Below are 18199 nucleotides of genomic sequence, written 5' to 3' on the forward strand. Positions count from 1 at the left end.
TAAGAAAGGAATATTCTGATTTTGGCAGAGAGATAGAGAGAAAAAGATTTAAAGCCGTAAGATGAAATCTTCTACGAGATCGGACGGATAAAATAATTATGTGGGATCAATGAATATATGGAAGCTAAAATGTAATTAGGGGAGAGATAAAGGAGATAATTATAGATAGTTGAGAATATAATTGGAGAGAAAGCCTTAAAAGCACCAAACGGCTATAATTGGAGGGGGTTACAATTTTCCTTAGAGGAGGAGATATGGATCGATTTGAAGACACGTTTTCTCGGACTTGATTGAACCTCCGATCCTCATAGACATCTCTCTCTCTTTGTTTTCCATAAGCTTTTATTTTTGTGGATACTTCAACTTTCTCTAGAGAAGCAACACCTCAAAAAACTGGACAGGTGCTTATTCGATTAGAAGACGGATACCATCTCCGACCATCTTTGTGGACAGGTGCTTATTCTTGTTTCTTAGATGATTCTGAAACTTACAACATTTAGGTTTTTTCTTTTTGGTTCTTGTAAATATTGCTTATGATTGAGTTTGCTTGCTTCATTGGCTACATAAACATATCATTCTTAAGTTGAGAACCTTTGCATTCTTTTAACGCCAGGGACTTTTCTTTTTACAATATACAGGAGGGTTCTCGAGTAGGCAAAGCCATGTCAAGGCTTCGATTTGTTCTCAGAGGACTCGATTTAAAAACATTTGTATTTCTCTTCGCTGTCCTCCCAATCTCTATCTTCGGCATCTACTTACATGGTCAGAAGATCACATATTTCTTGAGACCTCTTTGGGAATCACCTCCAAAACCTTTCAACATCCTTCCGCATTACTACCACCACAACACCTCCATGGAAACGCTCTGCAGTCTTCATGGCTGGAAACTCCGTGAATCTCCACGAAGAGTCTTCGATGCTGTCTTGTTCAGTAACGAGATCGATATGCTCACTATCCGCTGGAAGGAGTTAAGTCCTTACATTACTCAGTTTGTGCTTCTCGAATCTAACTCTACTTTCACCGGACTGTCAAAGCCCTTGTCTTTCGCAGACAACCGGGACAAGATATTCAAATTTGCTGAGTCAAGGCTGACTTATGGGCACGTTGGAGGAAGGTTCAAGAAAGGCGAAAACCCTTTTGTGGAAGAATCATTCCAAAGGCTTGCACTGGATCAGTTGATCAAACTCGCTGGTATAAAAGAAGATGATCTTCTGATAATGTCGGACGTCGATGAGATCCCGAGCGGCCATACCATAAACCTGCTTAGATGGTGTGACGGATTCCCGCCAATTCTTCATCTTCAGTTGAGAAACTACCTCTACTCGTATGAGTACTATGTCGATAGCAAAAGCTGGAGAGCTTCAGTTCATCTCTACAAGCCTGGTAAAACTCGGTACGCTCATTTCCGCCAAAGCAACAATCTTTTGACAGATTCAGGTTGGCACTGCAGTTTCTGTTTCAGACACATCAATGATTTTGTGTTCAAGATGAAAGCATACAGCCATACCGACCGGGTTAGATTCTTGCATTACCTCAACCCGAGACGAATCCAAGATGTAATCTGCAAAGGAACTGATCTTTTCGATATGCTTCCTGAAGAACACACATTTAGGGAGATTATTGGGAAACTAGGTCCGATTCCACGGTCTTATTCAGCTGTTCATCTCCCTGGATACTTGATTCAGAACGCTGATAGCTACAAGTACTTATTACCTGGGAACTGCAAACGAGATTCTGGCTTATAAATAAGAATCTCTATCTATCACTTGTCAGAGACCTCTTAATAGTCTTTTAGGTAATCTCGTATACGGCTAATAGCATTTGTTATCTCTTTAATCATCTCTGTATATAAAATTTACAGTATCAGAATTTTTGTAGTATTACTTACGGATCTGATCAGAACAGTTGGAAAAATAACTTGATTCTATTACGTGTCTGAAGTTGAAAAACAGTCTTGAGTCTTTTACTCTTTATATTAAATTAAAGAATACCCTCGGGGAAAATGGGATTTTGCAGACATTCTATATAAGTAAGAGAGTTTTACTCAAGGGCGAAAGATGGTCCTATGGTGACTTGTTCAGTGTTCCTTCCAATGCTTTTTTGAAGCTTCTTTGATAGTGCCTCGTAGCGTTCTCGATCCTGCAAAACACGCCAAAATGAGGTTCAAATTCAAACTCAACAAGAGACTATAGAATTTTAATTTCTCAAAGTGATGCAAACAGAGAGAAGAGAAAACCTGTTTGTTCACAGAAGGTGAGACTGAGGACAAGACTTGCTCGAAATGAGTCATCTTGATGGTACACTGAGTTGTATCTAATACATCATCTTCAGACGACTCACTGGAGCCTACCATCTCCTCCACTGCCTGGAATGTAGCTTTTTGAACCTTCCATTTTGTAAATATAAACTAACCATCAGAATCACGTACATTACACGACATGGGTCATGTCAAGTTTCAAGAAACACTGCGACAAGAGCGGGAGATAATTACCAAGCCAGCGAGATCAGCTCCGCTGAAACCTTCACAGTTCATCTTTGCAATGCCATCAAGATCAACACTAGGATCTACGGGTTTCTTCCTCGCTATGGCTTTTAAAATTGAAGCACGCTGATCCGCGTTAGGGAGGGGTACGTAAAGAAGATTCCCAAACCTACCTGGTCTCAAGAAAGCAGGATCAACTACATCTGGCCTGTTTGTAGCTCCAATTACATACACATTACGCCTTTCTCCACCGTCCAGCTCCACAAGAAACTTGAACATCGAAACCCATTTGATCAACGCCTGAGTATGCAGTTGCACCATTCAATATGATGAAGAAAGCGTATATTACCTGGTTCAAAAGCCGTTCCACAACCCAAGCACCTTCTTTGCCACGACTTGTAGTCAAAGCATCCACCTGAACTTCAAAGACATTACTCATGTATAAGAATCAGACAGCTCTTAAACTACCCAAACATGGATCAATTTTGACTACAAGTCATATCTTAATCTCATATCTTATTGTCTGCATACACAGACATCAGTCTCCTTTTGTTCATACTTCATATAGTTCAAAATGTAATAAACCAACCTCATCAAAGAAGAGTACACATGGTGCGCATGTTCGAGCGCGCTGAAATAATGTCCGAATAGCTAGCTCGCTTTCTCCGACATATTTATTTAGAAGTTCTGCACCCTGAAAGCCATTGATAGAAGAGAGATAATCACATTATCAAGAACCATTCATACACAAAGCCAAATAAGTAAGACGAGGAAGTCAAACCTTGATGTGCATGAAATTAGCTCCAGCCTCGTTAGCAGCTGCCTTTGCAATCAATGTCTTACCACAACCCGGTGGTCCATAGAGCAAAAATCCTGTCTCTAAGTCTACTCCAAAAGCCTAAAAAGATCCAAAGAGACTGTTCGGACCTCAATAGAACTAGCAAGTACTTGACTATGTACCAACGGTGCCATGTGATTTTTAGTACCTTATAAATATCAGGCCTTTTGATAGGCCTGACTAAATAACGGTTGAATTCAAGTCGTAGATGGTCAAGTCCACCAACATCATCCCACTTGACGTCAGGCACAATTGAGAATCCTTCTCTTGTTAAAGATGCCTGAGCTATATTCACTGCTTCCTGGTATATAACAGAGGATTTAGGAACCAAAGAGAAGAACTTTGTAAACATTGAAGTAGAGAAAAGTTGTCCCATATCTCACTCCTGCAATTGACATACCTCGAAATCAGACATTTTGACAAAGAGTTTTTCCAACTCTTCTTCTGGCCAGGGCAGCCTCAGCCAAGATTTATCATCTTCAGCAGCGTCTCCAGACTGTTCAGATTTTCTTGAATCCTTGATTCTCTTTATGGCTTTTCTGCCAGCATAGTAAGCAATACTCTCCAAATCAGCTCCAACAAAACCGGGTGTTAAACGAGCTATTTTTTTATTGTCAAAAGGCCCTTCTAGTCTCAGTTTTTGGACTACAACAGAGAGTATCTCAGCCCTTGCGTCTTCATCTGGAACACTTAGAGCGATCTCACACTCAAATCGTCCACTTCTTCTCAAAGCAGGATCAAGAGCATCAGGTCTATTTGTAGCTCCAATGACGAGAACAAATCCAGTATTAGAATCAGGACCACTTTTACCGCCTTTTTGACCAGGTCCATCCATACAAGTCAATAATTGCGTTACTATCCGCTTCTCCATCTCCCTTTGCTGATTTTCTCTCTTTGATCCAATTGCATCAATCTCATCGATAAACACAATTGAAGGCGCAGTCTTATACGCATCAGAGAAGAGCTCTCTAATATTCTCTTCAGAAGCACCTGTAAACAAAATTTGCATATTGGATTAGTACAATCAATAATAAGAACAGAGAGGGAGCCAAAACCAAAGTGAACAAATGGATATGCAAATTCAATACCGGAAACACCAGAAACCACATCTGTGGCTGAGATCTTATAAAACGGAACACCAACTTCATTAGCAATGGCATTGGCCAACTTGGTCTTTCCACAACCAGGTGGTCCATGAAATAGAATCCCGCTTGGTGGCTTCACTCCAATCTTCTTAAACGGTTCAGGATTGAGAATAGGGAATAGAACATTCATCTCCAAATCATCCAAAATTTTCTTAATCCCACCAAAATCTTTAAAAGTAGGTCCTTTATTACCGTCCACTACCAAATCACCACCATTACCAGTAGTTCCACTCAGGGAAAGAGAGCCTTTAGCCTCCTTTCTCACCCCCATTGTAGCCAACTTGCTTCTACCTTTGTTGCTCACAGTCTCAACTTCGACATTGTTCTCCTCAGGCGCCCCAATTGGTTTCTTGGAGGAGCTGTTTAACTTAGCGTAGTTATCTCGTAGACTGTCATTAGTCAAATCAAACAGCGGACTAAGCTTCTCGCCATAAATACCGTCCTCGGAGGTAGAGACATCGCCACTGTCTTCCGACGGAGAAGAAGACGACGGAGAAGAAGACACTGAACGTTCCATGCTCCTCTTCCTAAGATGTGACTGCTCAGCTCTCTGCAACTTCTCCTCTTTCTCATCAACCCGTCTCTGTTTCTTTCTCTGAGCAGCAGAACCTTCCACATCGTCGCCATTGTTGTCATCTTCGTCGTCGTCTTTAACCCTCTTGTTGTTGTTTCTTACATTAAGGACTTGTCTGACATTGAGAAGAAGCACTTGTCGAGTCAACCTCGCAAAATTGCCGTATTTGGAACAGAGATCATCGACGATATCCTCCGCCGTAGTTAAATCTTTCCCGCATGAATCCATAACTTGACTCAGATATCTGCGATTGATTCCTCCGCCCATACCACCGCCTCCGCCGCCGCGACCTCTTCTCACCATCGTATTGAATTAGAGAGCTTAGAGTGGGGTTTTCAACAACGAAAGTCTGAATCTTCCAAACTTAGTTATACGAAAGGGTAAAACTTTCGAAGCGCCCACCACCACCGTCTGAACCGTAGACGGCTACTTAGAAAAAACCCTAATTAATTTCGTGAGTGAGAGAGAAACAGACCAAGGTTAAGACTTAAGAGGGTTTGTTGTATTAATTAATTTCTTTGGGGGTAATAATGAAATCTTTTGAGAATATTGGTGCGAATGGTAAATAAAACACCCAAAAAATATACATAACCGTTGATGGACCTTTGAGCGAAATAAAACAGAGTAACCCATAACAAGTTAACAACAACGAGCACAAAGGTCACAATGTCTTCTTGAATTACAACAAAAAGTGCAGATTCCGAGATTGAAAATGATATATTCCCGGAAATATTCATGTAACTTTCCGAGAATCCGAGAGAAAACCTCATCTCCTGAAGTAAAAATATCGCAGAGATATGACTTCAGTTGGAGGAGACTTTTCTTAATAATTTATACACGATCCTGCTTTCTGCCTTCTTCTTCTTCGGCAAAGCCATTCTAGAGGTTATTGGTTAAGCAGCAAGAATCCTATCACAGCCATCCAATCCAGTTCAACAAGCTCTCCTGAGAAGCCAACTACAAAAACCCATATGTACACGAGAAGAAATCAGAATCTCAAGTTCCAATGATTTTCAAAGGAAAATTGTTTTAAGCTGGATCTTACAGAGAGGAAATCAGGGGGAGTCCCCAAATCTGCATTCTCCAGATCTGAAATGGAGAAACCATCAAGCTCCCCAATAGTTCCGAGGCTAGGATTGGGGGGCAGAACCTGATTTTCCCAAATAGACGAAGCTTCAATGCTCTCATTGCATGTTAAGCTATCTTCACTGAGGTTTACAACATAATCCTCATCCATTCGAGCTTTTTTGGACCACATCTTCCCTAATGCAGCTTCTGGAATGCTGTCCAGTCCCTGGTTTACCAGATAATAAAAACACCGACTTTAGTCTCTAAAAAACGAAGTTGATGATCTTGTGGTTACCATTTTACCAACCTCCATAAATGGAGCAAACATCTTTGAATCATCAAAAGCTTCTTCATCTCCAGCAACACTTTCTACAGGTCTAGGAGGTGTAGGAGTATTCGTCTTTGGTGTTCTAGGGCCACCTCTACCCCCGGAATTCTCACCTTCATCCCCAAGCTTCTGCTGCTGATATGTGATCTTGGAAACAACATAGTCTCCTATCTCCTTTCCTTCTGTACCTAGATGGTACTGATGCAGAACCCAGTTTGATTTCACGGGCTTTGACCCCTTTCTAGCGCTCTTGTAGAGCACCATGATCTTCTTGCAACCGCTCTGGACTCCATTGAGAAATACAGGTTTGGTTCTGCCAGTCTTGTGCCAGCGAACTGGTTCATCGTTCACAAGAGTTGGTGTGATCTTTCGGCGTTTCCTCTGTCCTGTGCCATAAGCCTGCACCGTCTTGTGAAAGAAGAAGACACTTACTCCATCTTTGTTTGCACCTGAAATAGCAAAGCTCAAAAGATCACAGGAATCAATCGAAGAGCAACAGTTATATGAGCTTAAAGTAAAGGTCTTTATGGAGTAAAATTGCAAAAGAAGATGGTAGAATGTTGTAGTTTACCAGGAAGGTTTTGAGGGTGAGTGTAATTGATTCCAACATCTTCAGTGACAGGACGAATAAACTCTTCGATAAGCACGTGAGGTTGTGAGTCACCAAGCCCACATTTAGCTTCCAAAAATTCGACGATGTCCTCATCAGTTGGCTCAAACTTGACACCTTTAGGAAGACCAGGCCATGGAAGCAGTACCTGAGTCCAAATAAGAAGAAAGACAAGTGTGTAAGTGTGTAAGCGAAGTCTCTGGTTTGAGCAATGTGGTAGGAGAGGGAAGTGAGCCTGGGGACTGACATTGCTGTTGTCAATGCGGTAGGAGCAATTGGGGCATTGGATATGAGCACCGCAGTCTTGGATCTGAAAAGCTGAAGAAAGAGAAGCATTTTTCACTTTGGTTGCAATACCTCGACCATCGACAATCCAAGCCCTGTGTGACAAGAACAAAACGGATAAAGATGTGAAGAAAACAAATCGGTCATCTTCTTCAGAGTCAATTAGCAGAGAGACTCAAGCGGGTATTGTCAGAAACAGAGAGAAAGGTTTATATCTCACAAATCTCCTAGCCCCTATATAGATTACTTTAAAACTGAAAGCTATAGAGAGATGCAGACAATGCCTAACCAGACCCAAATTATATCTAAAAGTCTCAATCTTTGTAGCTAAAAACTCGTTCGTAATAGAAATTTCACATTTTGCTTGCCAGGAATCGTAACCCAGTTAATTAAAAAATTGGCCTTGTCTTGCGCGGAACAAACAGGTAACGAAATCGATTGGTAAAATCGATTCAGGGTTTTGGGTGAAATCAAATCTAACGAAAAATCTTGGGGGGTTTGGTTTTTATATACAGTATTAGGGTTCAAAGCTTACCTCGCCATGACTCCCAAAACAAAGAGATACAGAGAGAGAGAGAGAAGAGGAAGGCTTTGGAGCTTGTTCACTAGGCTAAGTAAAAATGGAGTGAACGCGTCAAGACCGAGAGAAGACTATGTGTGAGCGAGCGGGAAAGAAAGTAAAGCTAAACCCAGAGAGACTCGTACGTTCCGAACCTGAGCTTCGAGGAAAGCTTCTCAAGAACACAACTGACGAACCTCAGCTTCGGATAAGACTCGTCTTTAGTTGACCCACTAGAGATATTGGTTCGGATTCCGAAGCACTCTGGGAGCTTTGTTTATGGCTATTTTTGTAAATTTCTGTTATGTGGGGCCCAGCTAGCTTGCTCCCCAAGCCATATACAGTAAAAAAAACACATACTCACTTAGGCCTACACGCACTTACTTAATAAGTTTAGTTTATTTATTGATTTACCCGTAATTAAATGCGTGTTATCTAATGATTTTTCTTTAACAAAAATACTAACCCCAAAGTCGAGACAGGACAACTTACCGTTGGATTACGGAGACTGTATGCTATTTATTACCTACGTGAAATATACGTTGTAAAACCCGTTTTTATCTTTTATCCTTGTATGATTACTACTTGACAAAATCTAGAAAATAATGGTTAAGAAAACGCAAGAGAAGAGAAGACTAGTTTAACAGAGTTGTAAAGAAGACAATGGTGATATTATATATATTCTAATTTCACGAATCAAAGAAACCGATACATTGTTTGATGGTCAAAACACAGAGTCAACGTTACAAAATATGACCGTGACCTCTCCTCTCCTCTCTGTAAACAACAACAACAACACCAATCCAGACAGGATAAAAAAATCTCCAAGGTTCCAAGACAAGTCCTGAATCTTTAGAGACTTGTGTTCTGGCTAGTGTGTGTGTGATATAATGAGATCATAGGGCTTATTATTATTCTTGTTTTTTTTTTTTTTCTCTGTCTTCACTAAGTAAGCAAAAAAAAAAGAAATCCCATAAGGATCAGTTATCTCCGTAAAGAACCTTGCGTGGATCAAGCTGTCCGCTGCAGTAACTGGATGAGACGATAGACAGTTCTTGTCTCCCTTTCCACTCTTCACGAGGCTTTAACAATACCTGCGGCTCGATCGCTCCAGAATCTACACAAAGCATTGTTTTGTAATCTTCATCTCCCATATCAGCTATGGTCTTTGCCTTCTTGTCCCAAGGGTTCCACACAACTGCTCGTTTCCAACTCCATCCGTTAGAAGACGAAACCAATAACACTCCAAAAAAAGGTATGAAGATCAAAAATGCTATAGTTTACCTGCATTGGGCATGCCTTCCTTTCGCAACTCGATTGTCCTCTTTCGTTCATGATCTATGACCGCAATCTTTGTTGGTGTGTTCAAGTACACTCTATCGACCTGTGCACAGCAATGACTCTATATCAATCTTGCTGGTCTTTTTTTCCTCTTTGAATTTAAGTAGAGAAGACAATAGCTGACATCACTCACCTCGCCGTCAAAGGTAATCGCGTCTGCTTGCTCCGTGAATCTTTCTTTGTTCATCAAGTTGTCTAGATAATCCAGTGTCTCCAAACCCTCAACTCGTACTTCACTGAAAATTCGATACCCCCACATGAATTATCACTCAGAAAAAGAAACCAGTATTAAGTAGAGGAAATCAGATGCATACCTTATGTCAGATACATATAAGTAGTTTCGCAGTGTAAACATAAAGGAGAATGCCTTTGAGTCAATGTTCCTCACACGAGGGATCAAAGTAAGCTTCCCAGGGCTGATAGTGATGCGAATACGGAGTTCAAAACTGCACCAATAGCGCCGAGGAAGTATGAAGTTAGACGAAGAGGAAGCAAAAACAAAACATCCAGATCAAAGATCAGAGTATAAGTTAAAACAGACCTGTGAGGCCAGGTCTTCAGGTCATCTTCTGTGGACTTCAATATCAGATCAACTGATGATTGTTTGTTAGCAGGAGAGAGAGGCGAAGGATCTTCATCATATGACCACAATCTGTTCCGGACAAATCCATGTCGCTCAAGTCCACCAAAGTTTCCAAACTGCAAACATGAATCAGTATGCTTGATGGCAGTAACGAAACACACAAAAAAAGATGATTCAACAATCTTAAAAATACAGGAGGTGCCAAACCTGTGGAAAGCAAACAGGTATTCCTCCTCTGATCGCCTTGGGTGGCTTATATTGAGCCTAAATGAGACACACCAAATACTAGTTAAAACATTGTTGCTTCACTCTTCAATGGGCAGTGATTTTGTCTATTTATATATATATATATATATATATATATATATATATATTCAAGCTATAGATGAAGTAACATCTTTATCAACAAATCAAAGTTACAGAAAACGAGAAGTGATGAAGCAATAGTTCGGAACTGAGGCCACAGATCTTAACGCCTATGTGGGTTTGAAGTTAAATCAGTGACTACATCAGAGCTGCTTACGATCTAAATCTAAAGACTAATAATTTGAGTACAGTTTACCTTGCTGCTCATATAAAGAAGTTCTTCCCTCCTTTCATTTTTCCAAGAAATGACTTGTCCTCCAAATAGAAGCACCTGAAAGATATTATAATCGGAGAACATGTAAACTCTACAACCCCTCACAAAGCAAACATGAAAAAAACCAATGAAGGCTTGCAGAAAAGTTGAAAAACAAGTTTCAAGTTTCATTTCATACTCCCTGAAGATAAACATCTCCTTCAAACAAGGTAAATAAGGCTCAATTCACTAACTACTGAAATTAAAGAGCCTCAAACAATAGGAGGAAGGAAATGAAAAGCAAACCTCAGCAGTTGAACCGCGAGGCTCAGTCAAAATAATCCGGGACGAATCATCGCTATCGTTGCCTAAATTCAAAGGCATCTCTTTTATGGTCTCAACCTCACTCGAAGAGTCGATTCGTGTTCTGAAATCGATGATGATCTCCTTCACTCTTAGCTACAAGGCTACAACCAAAAACCCAGATGCAAATCTATCAACTTTATAAACAACACCCCCCCAACCGTTTACCAAACAAACAAAAAAAAATATGGGGAATATACGGACAAATCAATAGTAATACTTAAGAATAATAATCAAAAAGATAAAAACCGGAATCAATTCCGGAAAAAGGGGAAATCAAGAAATAATAAAGAAATCGAAGAGAATCGAACAAAACCAAAAGGGAAAAGATTCAAGCTTACGTCGTCTAATCGAATTTTGGAAAAAAATGCGACGTAATCAAACCAAGCGACTCCGCGATCGGCTTCTGATCCGAACAACTTCCACCGAACTCTACGCGTTTCTTCACAAATCAATCAATCAAATCCGAGACGACTCTATATATATACACTAAGCGACACACAACGTGACGATAATAACAAGAAAAAAGTAGCACAAATGTGTAGACCACAGAGATAAAAGAGAGATCAAGAGGACAGAGATAGAGATTGAGATCAAAGAGAGTACAAAATGCGGACCTTGAAGTTCTCTTGAATAAGGCTTTGATTCTCTTCGAAGTTCTGGGTTATTATATGATGATGAGTCAGAGAAGAAAGAAGCGAGAGAGCTTGAAGAAGAAGACGAACAAGGAGCCCTTTTGTGCGTATTTGTAGCTGTTTCCAATTCTCTCTATAACTGTATACTGCCACGTGTTCCCCTTTTTCCCATTTCTTTCCTTAATTAATTAACAAATCTTTATTTATCGTTCTTTAATTGTTATGTTTATCCATGGTTTGTATTTAAATATCCCATTGCATACAAACAACAAACACTGACTGATTAATTATAAAAAAAAAAATTAACGTCGACCAATCAAAAAGCTACACAAATATAACACAGAGACAGAGTAGTGTGGCCCGACTGATATAGCCCAGGCCCAAACTATCATGTACACAAAACGCAGTCGTCGCATTGGCGCTTCATGCTTGAAGAGTTTCAACTCTCTCTCCCTCGCAAAAGTTAGTCACTACGAGAAGGAAATGTGAATTGCTCAAGCAATGTAGAAGCGACAAGATCGATTGACTCAGAAGGAGGTTTTTAATTTGGGATATTTTTTTAATTCCAGGGGAGATAGATCGGATGGGTTTTTACCGGAAGTTCTCTTCTTCCGTGGATGCACGCCAAGTGTTCGGCGAAATGTCGAAGAGAAGCTTATACCAGTGGAATACTCTTCTTAAGAGTTTATCCAGAGATAAACAATGGGAAGATGTCCTCTGTCACTTTGTTCAAATGTTCCGCGATGAAGAAAAGCCTGATAATTTCACTCTTCCAGTTGCTCTCAAGGCCTGCGGTGAGTTGCGGGATGTTAAGTATGGGGAAATGATTCATGGGTTTGTGAACAAGGATCCCAATTTTGTCTCTGACCTTTATGTTGGATCTTCTCTGATTTATATGTATGTTAAATGTGGGAGAATGACCGAAGCTTTGAAGGTGTTCGATGAGTTGGAGAAGCCTGATTTAGTGACTTGGTCTTCTATGGTTTCTGGTTTTGAGAAAAACGGGTCTCCCTTTCAGGCCGTTGAGTTTTTCAGGAGAATGGCTATGGCTTCTGATATTACTCCTGATCGGGTGACTTTAGTCACACTAATCTCTGCATGTACAAAGCTATCGAATTCAAGGCTTGGGAGATGTGTGCATGGTTTTGCGCTGAGGCGTGGGTATTCAAAGGATCTGTCTTTAGTAAATTCGCTATTGAACTGTTATGCGAAGTCGAATGCTTTCAAAGAAGCGGTTAATTTGTTCAAGACGATGGCAGAGAAAGACGTTATATCTTGGAGCACAGTGATTGCTTGCTACGTTCTAAATGGATCTGCCGCTGAAGCATTGTGTGTCTTCAATGAGATGATGGATCACGGAACAGAACCTAATGTAGCTACTTTGCTCTGTGTTTTACAAGCTTGTGCAGCTGCTCATGATTTAGAGCAAGGTAGGAAGACTCATGAATTAGCCATTAGGAAAGGTTTAGAGACAGATGTGAAAGTCTCCACTGCTCTAGTCGATATGTATATGAAGTGTTTCTCCCCCGACGAAGCTTATTCTGTTTTCTCCATGATTCCAAGGAAAGATGTGGTCTCTTGGGTTGCTTTGATAAGTGGCTTTACATTAAATGGAATGGCTCACAGATCAATTGAGGAGTTTTCCATGATGCTGCTGGCAAATAATACCAGGCCTGACGCTATTCTTATGGTCAAGATTCTCGGGTCATGTTCGGAGTTGGGTTTTCTCGAACAAGCTGAATGCTTTCATAGTTATGTGATTAAATATGGATTTGACAGTAACTCATTCATCGGAGCGTCTCTTGTCGAGCTTTACTCGAGATGTGGCAGTCTAGGCAATGCTTCTAAAGTATTCAACGAGATTACTTTAAAGGACACTGTGGTTTGGACCTCTTTGATCACTGGTTATGGAATTCATGGGAAGGGCTTTAAAGCGCTGGAGACATTTAGTCACATGGTCAACAGCTCAGAAGTTGAGCCTAACAAAGTGACATTTCTCTCAGTCTTATCTGCTTGTAGTCACGCAGGTTTGATACACGAGGGGTTGAGCATATTTGAGTTGATGGTGAATAAATATAGATTTGTTCCTAACTTAGAACACTATGCTGTATTGGTTGATCTTCTTGGTCGTGTAGGAGAACTAGATACTGCCATTGAAATCACAAAGCGCATGCCTTTTTCACCAACACCTCAAATCTTGGGTACTCTTTTAGGCGCGTGTAGAATTCATCAGAATAATGAGATGGCAGAAATTGTAGCAAAAAAGCTTTTTGAATTGGAATCTAATCATGCTGGTTATTACATGTTAATGTCGAATCTGTATGGGGTTAAGGGAGAGTGGGAGAATGTGGAAAAGTTGAGAAATACAGTGAAGCAGAGAGGAATTAAGAAAGGTCTGGCAGAGAGTTTGATTGAGATAACAAGAAAGGTACATAGATTTGTGGCGGATGATGATTTGCATCCCGAGAAAGAGCCGGTTTATGGATTGCTCAAAGAGCTGGATTTGCATATGAAAGCAGACTTGGAATATTCTGTGTACTTCGAATATGAGGGAGACAGCTTGTGATTCAGTGTATGCATAAGCTTGAAGCCAAGATCTCTGTCTTTCTCGGCAACGATACATGATCTTGAATTCATCACAGGTATGTACTGAGTTTTGCAGATCAGAGTTTCTGCATATTCTATTCAATAATCTCAATCTTTTGACTGTTTGCTTTTGAAACCATACCTGACCAGAGGAATCCCTTTTATAGGAGAAAAACTCAAGATTTTTTTAGCAAGGCCGTATGCTTTTTTAGTCAATTCAGAAGATTTTGATGACAAGATTCATAGAGGAGAGTACTCTGATTATAAGGGTAGAGCAGACTTTTTATGTAGAATGGCTCCACCCCCTGACACTAATGTAGTCATCTTTGTCCATCTCATTGATATCATCGGATTCGCAATGAGAGTTTAGTTAAATAAAAGAGGAAACGAAACTTGTTACTCATGCAAGCTTCTCAGGTGCCACGTCACTCTGTTACGTGTCATGTCTACACACCATCTAGCTCCAAAACCGATCTCAATTCTCAAGCCTTAAAGGCTGAAGCAATCGATTAAGTTAACACTCTCTTCTTTTCCGAAGCTCTCTAGTTAAGTTTGAACTTGGAGGATCAATGGCAGACGTTCGCACACATTCACACCAGCTTCAAGTGCACCCTCAACGCCAGCACGAAGGAGGCATCAAAGTTCTTTATCCTCAGAGTGGCCCTTCTTCAACTCAGGTTCGTTTTACATTCCTCCCAGTCTCAGCTATGCATATATGTATATGGTTTTCACGTGACGCACGTGCATGCAGGTGCTAGCCGTATTTGCGGGTGTACCTGTTGGAGGAACGCTGCTGACTATAGCTGGTTTGACATTAGCCGGTTCGGTTATTGGACTAATGCTAGCATTCCCATTGTTTCTCATCTTCAGCCCAGTAATCGTACCAGCAGCCTTTGTGATCGGTCTAGCTATGACCGGATTCTTGGCGTCAGGGGCCATAGGTCTCACTGGACTATCATCCATGTCGTGGGTACTCAACTACGTCCGCCGGGCAGGAGAGCACATTCCGGAGGAGCTTGAGGAAGCAAAGCAGCGTTTGGCTGGCATGGCTGAGTACGTGGGACAGAGGACTAAAGATGCTGGACAAACCATAGAAGACAAAGCTCATGATGTCCGAGAGACCAAGACTTTTGATGTTCGAGACACCACCAAGGGTAATGTCCGAGACACCACCAAGACTCACGAGGTTCGAGTGGCGTCTACATAAAGCGTGTGTTTTGGTGAATAAAAGGATCGACTGTGAGTTCTTGATGTTTGTGTGTTTGTATTTGCTTGTACGCTTCTTTTGAGTTTAGTTTTTTTCTTTTCTTCCTGTAACAATAATGTCGGAGACGTTTTGCTTCTATAGTTTCAATCAGTTCTTTGTTTATTGATGCGTACTGCTCGGTACTAGATTTGATTTGGTAGCTTATTTTTTTTACAAATGGTCAGAAAAAAGAAAAACGAAAACATCAGATGAAGCTTTTTAAACTTCAAAGACAGAGCAACGGACATTCTCTGCATCAAACTGAAATCATATGAAGTCGCAATGGTTTAGAAGCTCTTAGATATTTTGGTTGGTCACTAAGGTGATCCTAAAATCGATAATTGATATATAGTTCTGTACAGAATCAACTAAACCGATGGCTACCGACCACCAGACCAGCCTCCAGGTGGAGCTGCTCCTTCGTTCATCAACTTATCTAGAACTACGTTGAGGTCCACAGCTTGGCCGTTCTCAGTCAGTTTTCTCACAGTTGCTCTGACTTGGTCCCTTGGAAATCCCATGGTTGTCACTCTGTCGATTACATCATCGATTGGGACTCTGCTTTCTGATCTCGGGGAACTAGAACCGCCACCGCTGCTGACGGCTGAAGCCATTGGCAAAGCGTGTGGCAAGGGACGTGAATTTGGGAGCTGTGGGTAACCAGTGCCACTGCTACTTATGTGTGGCGGTTTAGCTGATGCCACTGGTGAACCAGTGTATGCGTAAGGTTCAGACGAGTAACCGGAAGGAAAACCTGAATTAGATCTACCATCTGCTCCATCGTACATTGATGGTCGTGGTTTAGGAGGGTTGTAGAACTGCTGAGAAGGGGCAGAACCAGCAGGTGGCAGCTGAAGAGGAGGGTTTGGCGGGTAAGACTGCATATGGTATGGTGGTTGTTCGTCGAGTTTGTAGCCAAGTGATGGTGGTGGCTGTTGCTGAGCCGGTGACTGGTAAGGTGGTTGATGAGGCATTGGGGTTTGAGGAGCTTGGTAAGGAGAAAACTGGTTTGGCGGAGGGCAAGATGGCGCTTGTTGAGGAGAAAACTGGGTAGGTAGCTGAGCTAGTAGTTGCGAGGAAGGTGGCTGGGAAGGAGAAGCAGCGGAAGATGGTGGCTGTGGGAAAGAAGTAAGAGGAGGAACTGGTGCAGGCGAGTGAGCATTGGGATCATAACCATGTAAAGAGTGTGTTTTGGTGTGCTGGTCAACTTTGGATACGTGATGCTTTGAAAGCTGAGGCTGAGCTTGGAGGATATCCTGTTTATCCTTCAATAGTTGCACATCACTCTGCACCTGCACGCAATTCACATAAAGAAGTACCAAAGCATCAACAAAAACGTAACATAAGCTCAGACTCGAAAAATATGGTCTGAATAGAAAAAGATGAATAAGTAGCCAGAGGAAAGGCTCACTTAAATGTATGTAGTTACAATACAAGAAGAAAGCGCAAGGATTCTATACCAATTCCATCATCAGATAATGTAAAATCTAAATTCTAGATATGATGAGAGAATCTGAATGTTCTAATTTCAGATGGATATAATGGTAAAAAAGAGTTACCTCTAAAAGGATAGTTGTAAGCTGTGTGAATTTGGCATCAGTGGTGTTATCAACAGAAACTTTGAGATCATCCACAAGGTTTTGGAGATTAAGGGTTCTGGTCTCAAGCTGTGTAAGACGTGAACAGACAGATTCCATAACATGAAGCAAGGTATCAACATGCTTCTTCACAGTGGTATCAATCTCAGATAAAATGGTGGTGGTGTTAGACACATAGTGAGCCTTGTCGTCAGGAACCAACTTCGAAGGTTCAATAGAGTCGAGAGATCCAAAACCCTAAGCCCACAGAGCATAAACAAAAGAAAACAATGAATATTACAATGCAAAAGCTTAAAAAAAAAAAAAAAAAAAAAAAAAAAAAGCAATTAGACAAGGCAATTTGAAATTGATCATGAGAAGTATTGTATTGTGTACCTTGGAAGACCAATTAACCCTAGGCTCAGTAGAAGAAGAAGTAGTCGTAGATCCGAGGAGATCTGACGGCGAGTGAGACAATGGAGCGGCGGAGGTAGAGCGAATGGGCTGGAAATCATAGCTAGGAACGATCTCTTCTTTCTTGTTGTGGATATGATCATTCACGAGAAAGTTGAAATCAGTGGAAGGTGGAGAGGAGGAAAGATCCATTATCTGTTTATCCATAAACTGACTACTTCTACTACTCATCGGAAACCTTTTCTCTCGGATTAGCTCTCTGACTCTACTACTACAGGGATTCTCTTTTTTTTTTTTTTTTTTTTATGTTACAAAAATTGACCAGCTTCCTTCCTCTAGCGCTGTTGTATACTGAGAGTTCTGTATAAAACAAACACATCATAGTGTCAACATAACCTCTGTTCCGGCCTAGAAGGTTCTGGTCTTCTGGATCCTCTCTGTCTCTCTGTGGCTACCAGAGTTTTATGGGCCGATTTGTGTTTCCTCCACCTAAATAAAAGCCCAATTTATTTATTATTGTAAACCTTTGATAATTCTCTACAGTGCTGCATTTTTATATATATATATATATATATTTATATATATCAAAAAGGTCAAGACACCAAATAAAAAATATCAATGTTTATAATTTCCTAATCAAAGCAATGGGATGGGGACTCATGGGACCATGGTATTGTTTACGAAAATAACACGGCAGACCAAAAAAATAAAGAGTGGACTCTAGAATTGATTGGCATTTGGCATCTGGCATCTGGCATCACACCACTCAGGTCAGGTGCATACGATACAACATCCACATGTTCTACTACTAATATTGTCCATTACATTTTCCCCCCTGACCTTTCTTCTTCTATATACAATCAAACCCTATTAATTTGTGGTCTGTAAATTTTCCCTGTTCGTACGTAAAACTTTTAATGAAAAATGTTAATGTACTCCAAGATAACCACTGCCAGCCCTGCCGTTTGTAAAAAAATGAAGGACAAAAATATGTCAAAATAATTTC

General features: G+C 40.8%; 7 protein-coding genes across 9 annotated transcripts; 3 read left to right on the forward strand and 4 right to left on the reverse strand.

Annotated features, from left to right (window-relative positions):
- The first annotated feature begins 151 nt into the window (after positions 1–151).
- Positions 152–1930, forward strand: LOC104773410 (uncharacterized). The gene is made up of 2 exons (XM_010498013.2): positions 152–453; positions 639–1930. Exon 2 carries the CDS (start codon positions 663–665, stop codon positions 1743–1745), a length of 1083 nt encoding a protein of 360 aa, XP_010496315.2. The 5' UTR covers positions 152–453; positions 639–662; the 3' UTR covers positions 1746–1930.
- Positions 1906–5595, reverse strand: LOC104773385 (cell division control protein 48 homolog C). Its single transcript, XM_010497985.3, has 9 exons — positions 4409–5595; positions 3721–4310; positions 3469–3621; positions 3264–3380; positions 3072–3176; positions 2832–2897; positions 2492–2752; positions 2237–2386; positions 1906–2139 (listed from the first exon to the last, which is right to left on the reverse strand). Exons 1-9 carry the CDS (start codon positions 5340–5342, stop codon positions 2041–2043), a joined length of 2475 nt encoding a protein of 824 aa, XP_010496287.2. The 5' UTR covers positions 5343–5595; the 3' UTR covers positions 1906–2040.
- LOC104773386 (SUPPRESSOR OF GAMMA RESPONSE 1-like) lies at positions 5568–8152 on the reverse strand. Its single transcript, XM_010497986.3, has 6 exons — positions 7866–8152; positions 7293–7425; positions 7007–7193; positions 6415–6884; positions 6085–6333; positions 5568–5996 (listed from the first exon to the last, which is right to left on the reverse strand). The coding sequence occupies exons 1-6, from the start codon at positions 7871–7873 to the stop codon at positions 5952–5954; spliced, it is 1092 nt and encodes a 363-aa protein (XP_010496288.1). The 5' UTR covers positions 7874–8152; the 3' UTR covers positions 5568–5951.
- Positions 8153–8553: 401 nt separating this feature from the next.
- Positions 8554–11549, reverse strand: LOC104773387 (putative glucose-6-phosphate 1-epimerase). Of its 3 annotated transcripts, none has more exons than XM_010497988.3 (10): positions 11353–11549; positions 11077–11167; positions 10679–10839; positions 10376–10450; positions 10021–10077; positions 9772–9929; positions 9545–9676; positions 9364–9466; positions 9174–9273; positions 8554–9087 (listed from the first exon to the last, which is right to left on the reverse strand). In XM_010497988.3, the coding sequence occupies exons 3-10, from the start codon at positions 10754–10756 to the stop codon at positions 8870–8872; spliced, it is 921 nt and encodes a 306-aa protein (XP_010496290.1). In that variant the 5' UTR covers positions 10757–10839; positions 11077–11167; positions 11353–11549; the 3' UTR covers positions 8554–8869. The 3 variants fall into 3 exon arrangements, with proteins under 3 accessions (XP_010496290.1, XP_087343644.1, XP_087343645.1); XM_087487518.1 differs by having other exon boundaries at positions 11077–11177; positions 11353–11525; XM_087487519.1 differs by lacking the exon at positions 11077–11167 and having other exon boundaries at positions 11353–11532.
- Positions 11550–11953: 404 nt separating this feature from the next.
- On the forward strand, positions 11954–14581 carry LOC104773411 (putative pentatricopeptide repeat-containing protein At3g01580). The gene is made up of 2 exons (XM_087487514.1): positions 11954–14012; positions 14124–14581. Exon 1 carries the CDS (start codon positions 11954–11956, stop codon positions 13934–13936), a length of 1983 nt encoding a protein of 660 aa, XP_087343640.1. The 3' UTR covers positions 13937–14012; positions 14124–14581.
- LOC104773391 (oleosin 5-like) lies at positions 14500–15325 on the forward strand. The gene is made up of 2 exons (XM_010497993.3): positions 14500–14633; positions 14708–15325. The coding sequence occupies exons 1-2, from the start codon at positions 14526–14528 to the stop codon at positions 15161–15163; spliced, it is 564 nt and encodes a 187-aa protein (XP_010496295.1). The 5' UTR covers positions 14500–14525; the 3' UTR covers positions 15164–15325.
- LOC104773390 (uncharacterized) lies at positions 15302–17680 on the reverse strand. The gene is made up of 3 exons (XM_010497991.3): positions 17176–17680; positions 16762–17037; positions 15302–16494 (listed from the first exon to the last, which is right to left on the reverse strand). The coding sequence occupies exons 1-3, from the start codon at positions 17422–17424 to the stop codon at positions 15583–15585; spliced, it is 1437 nt and encodes a 478-aa protein (XP_010496293.3). The 5' UTR covers positions 17425–17680; the 3' UTR covers positions 15302–15582.
- Between the last annotated feature and the right edge of the window lie 519 nt (positions 17681–18199).

This window comes from Camelina sativa, chromosome 15 (assembly GCF_030686135.1).
Source record: "Camelina sativa cultivar CO46 ecotype springtype chromosome 15, ASM3068613v1".
NCBI classification, from domain to species: domain Eukaryota; kingdom Viridiplantae; phylum Streptophyta; class Magnoliopsida; order Brassicales; family Brassicaceae; genus Camelina; species Camelina sativa.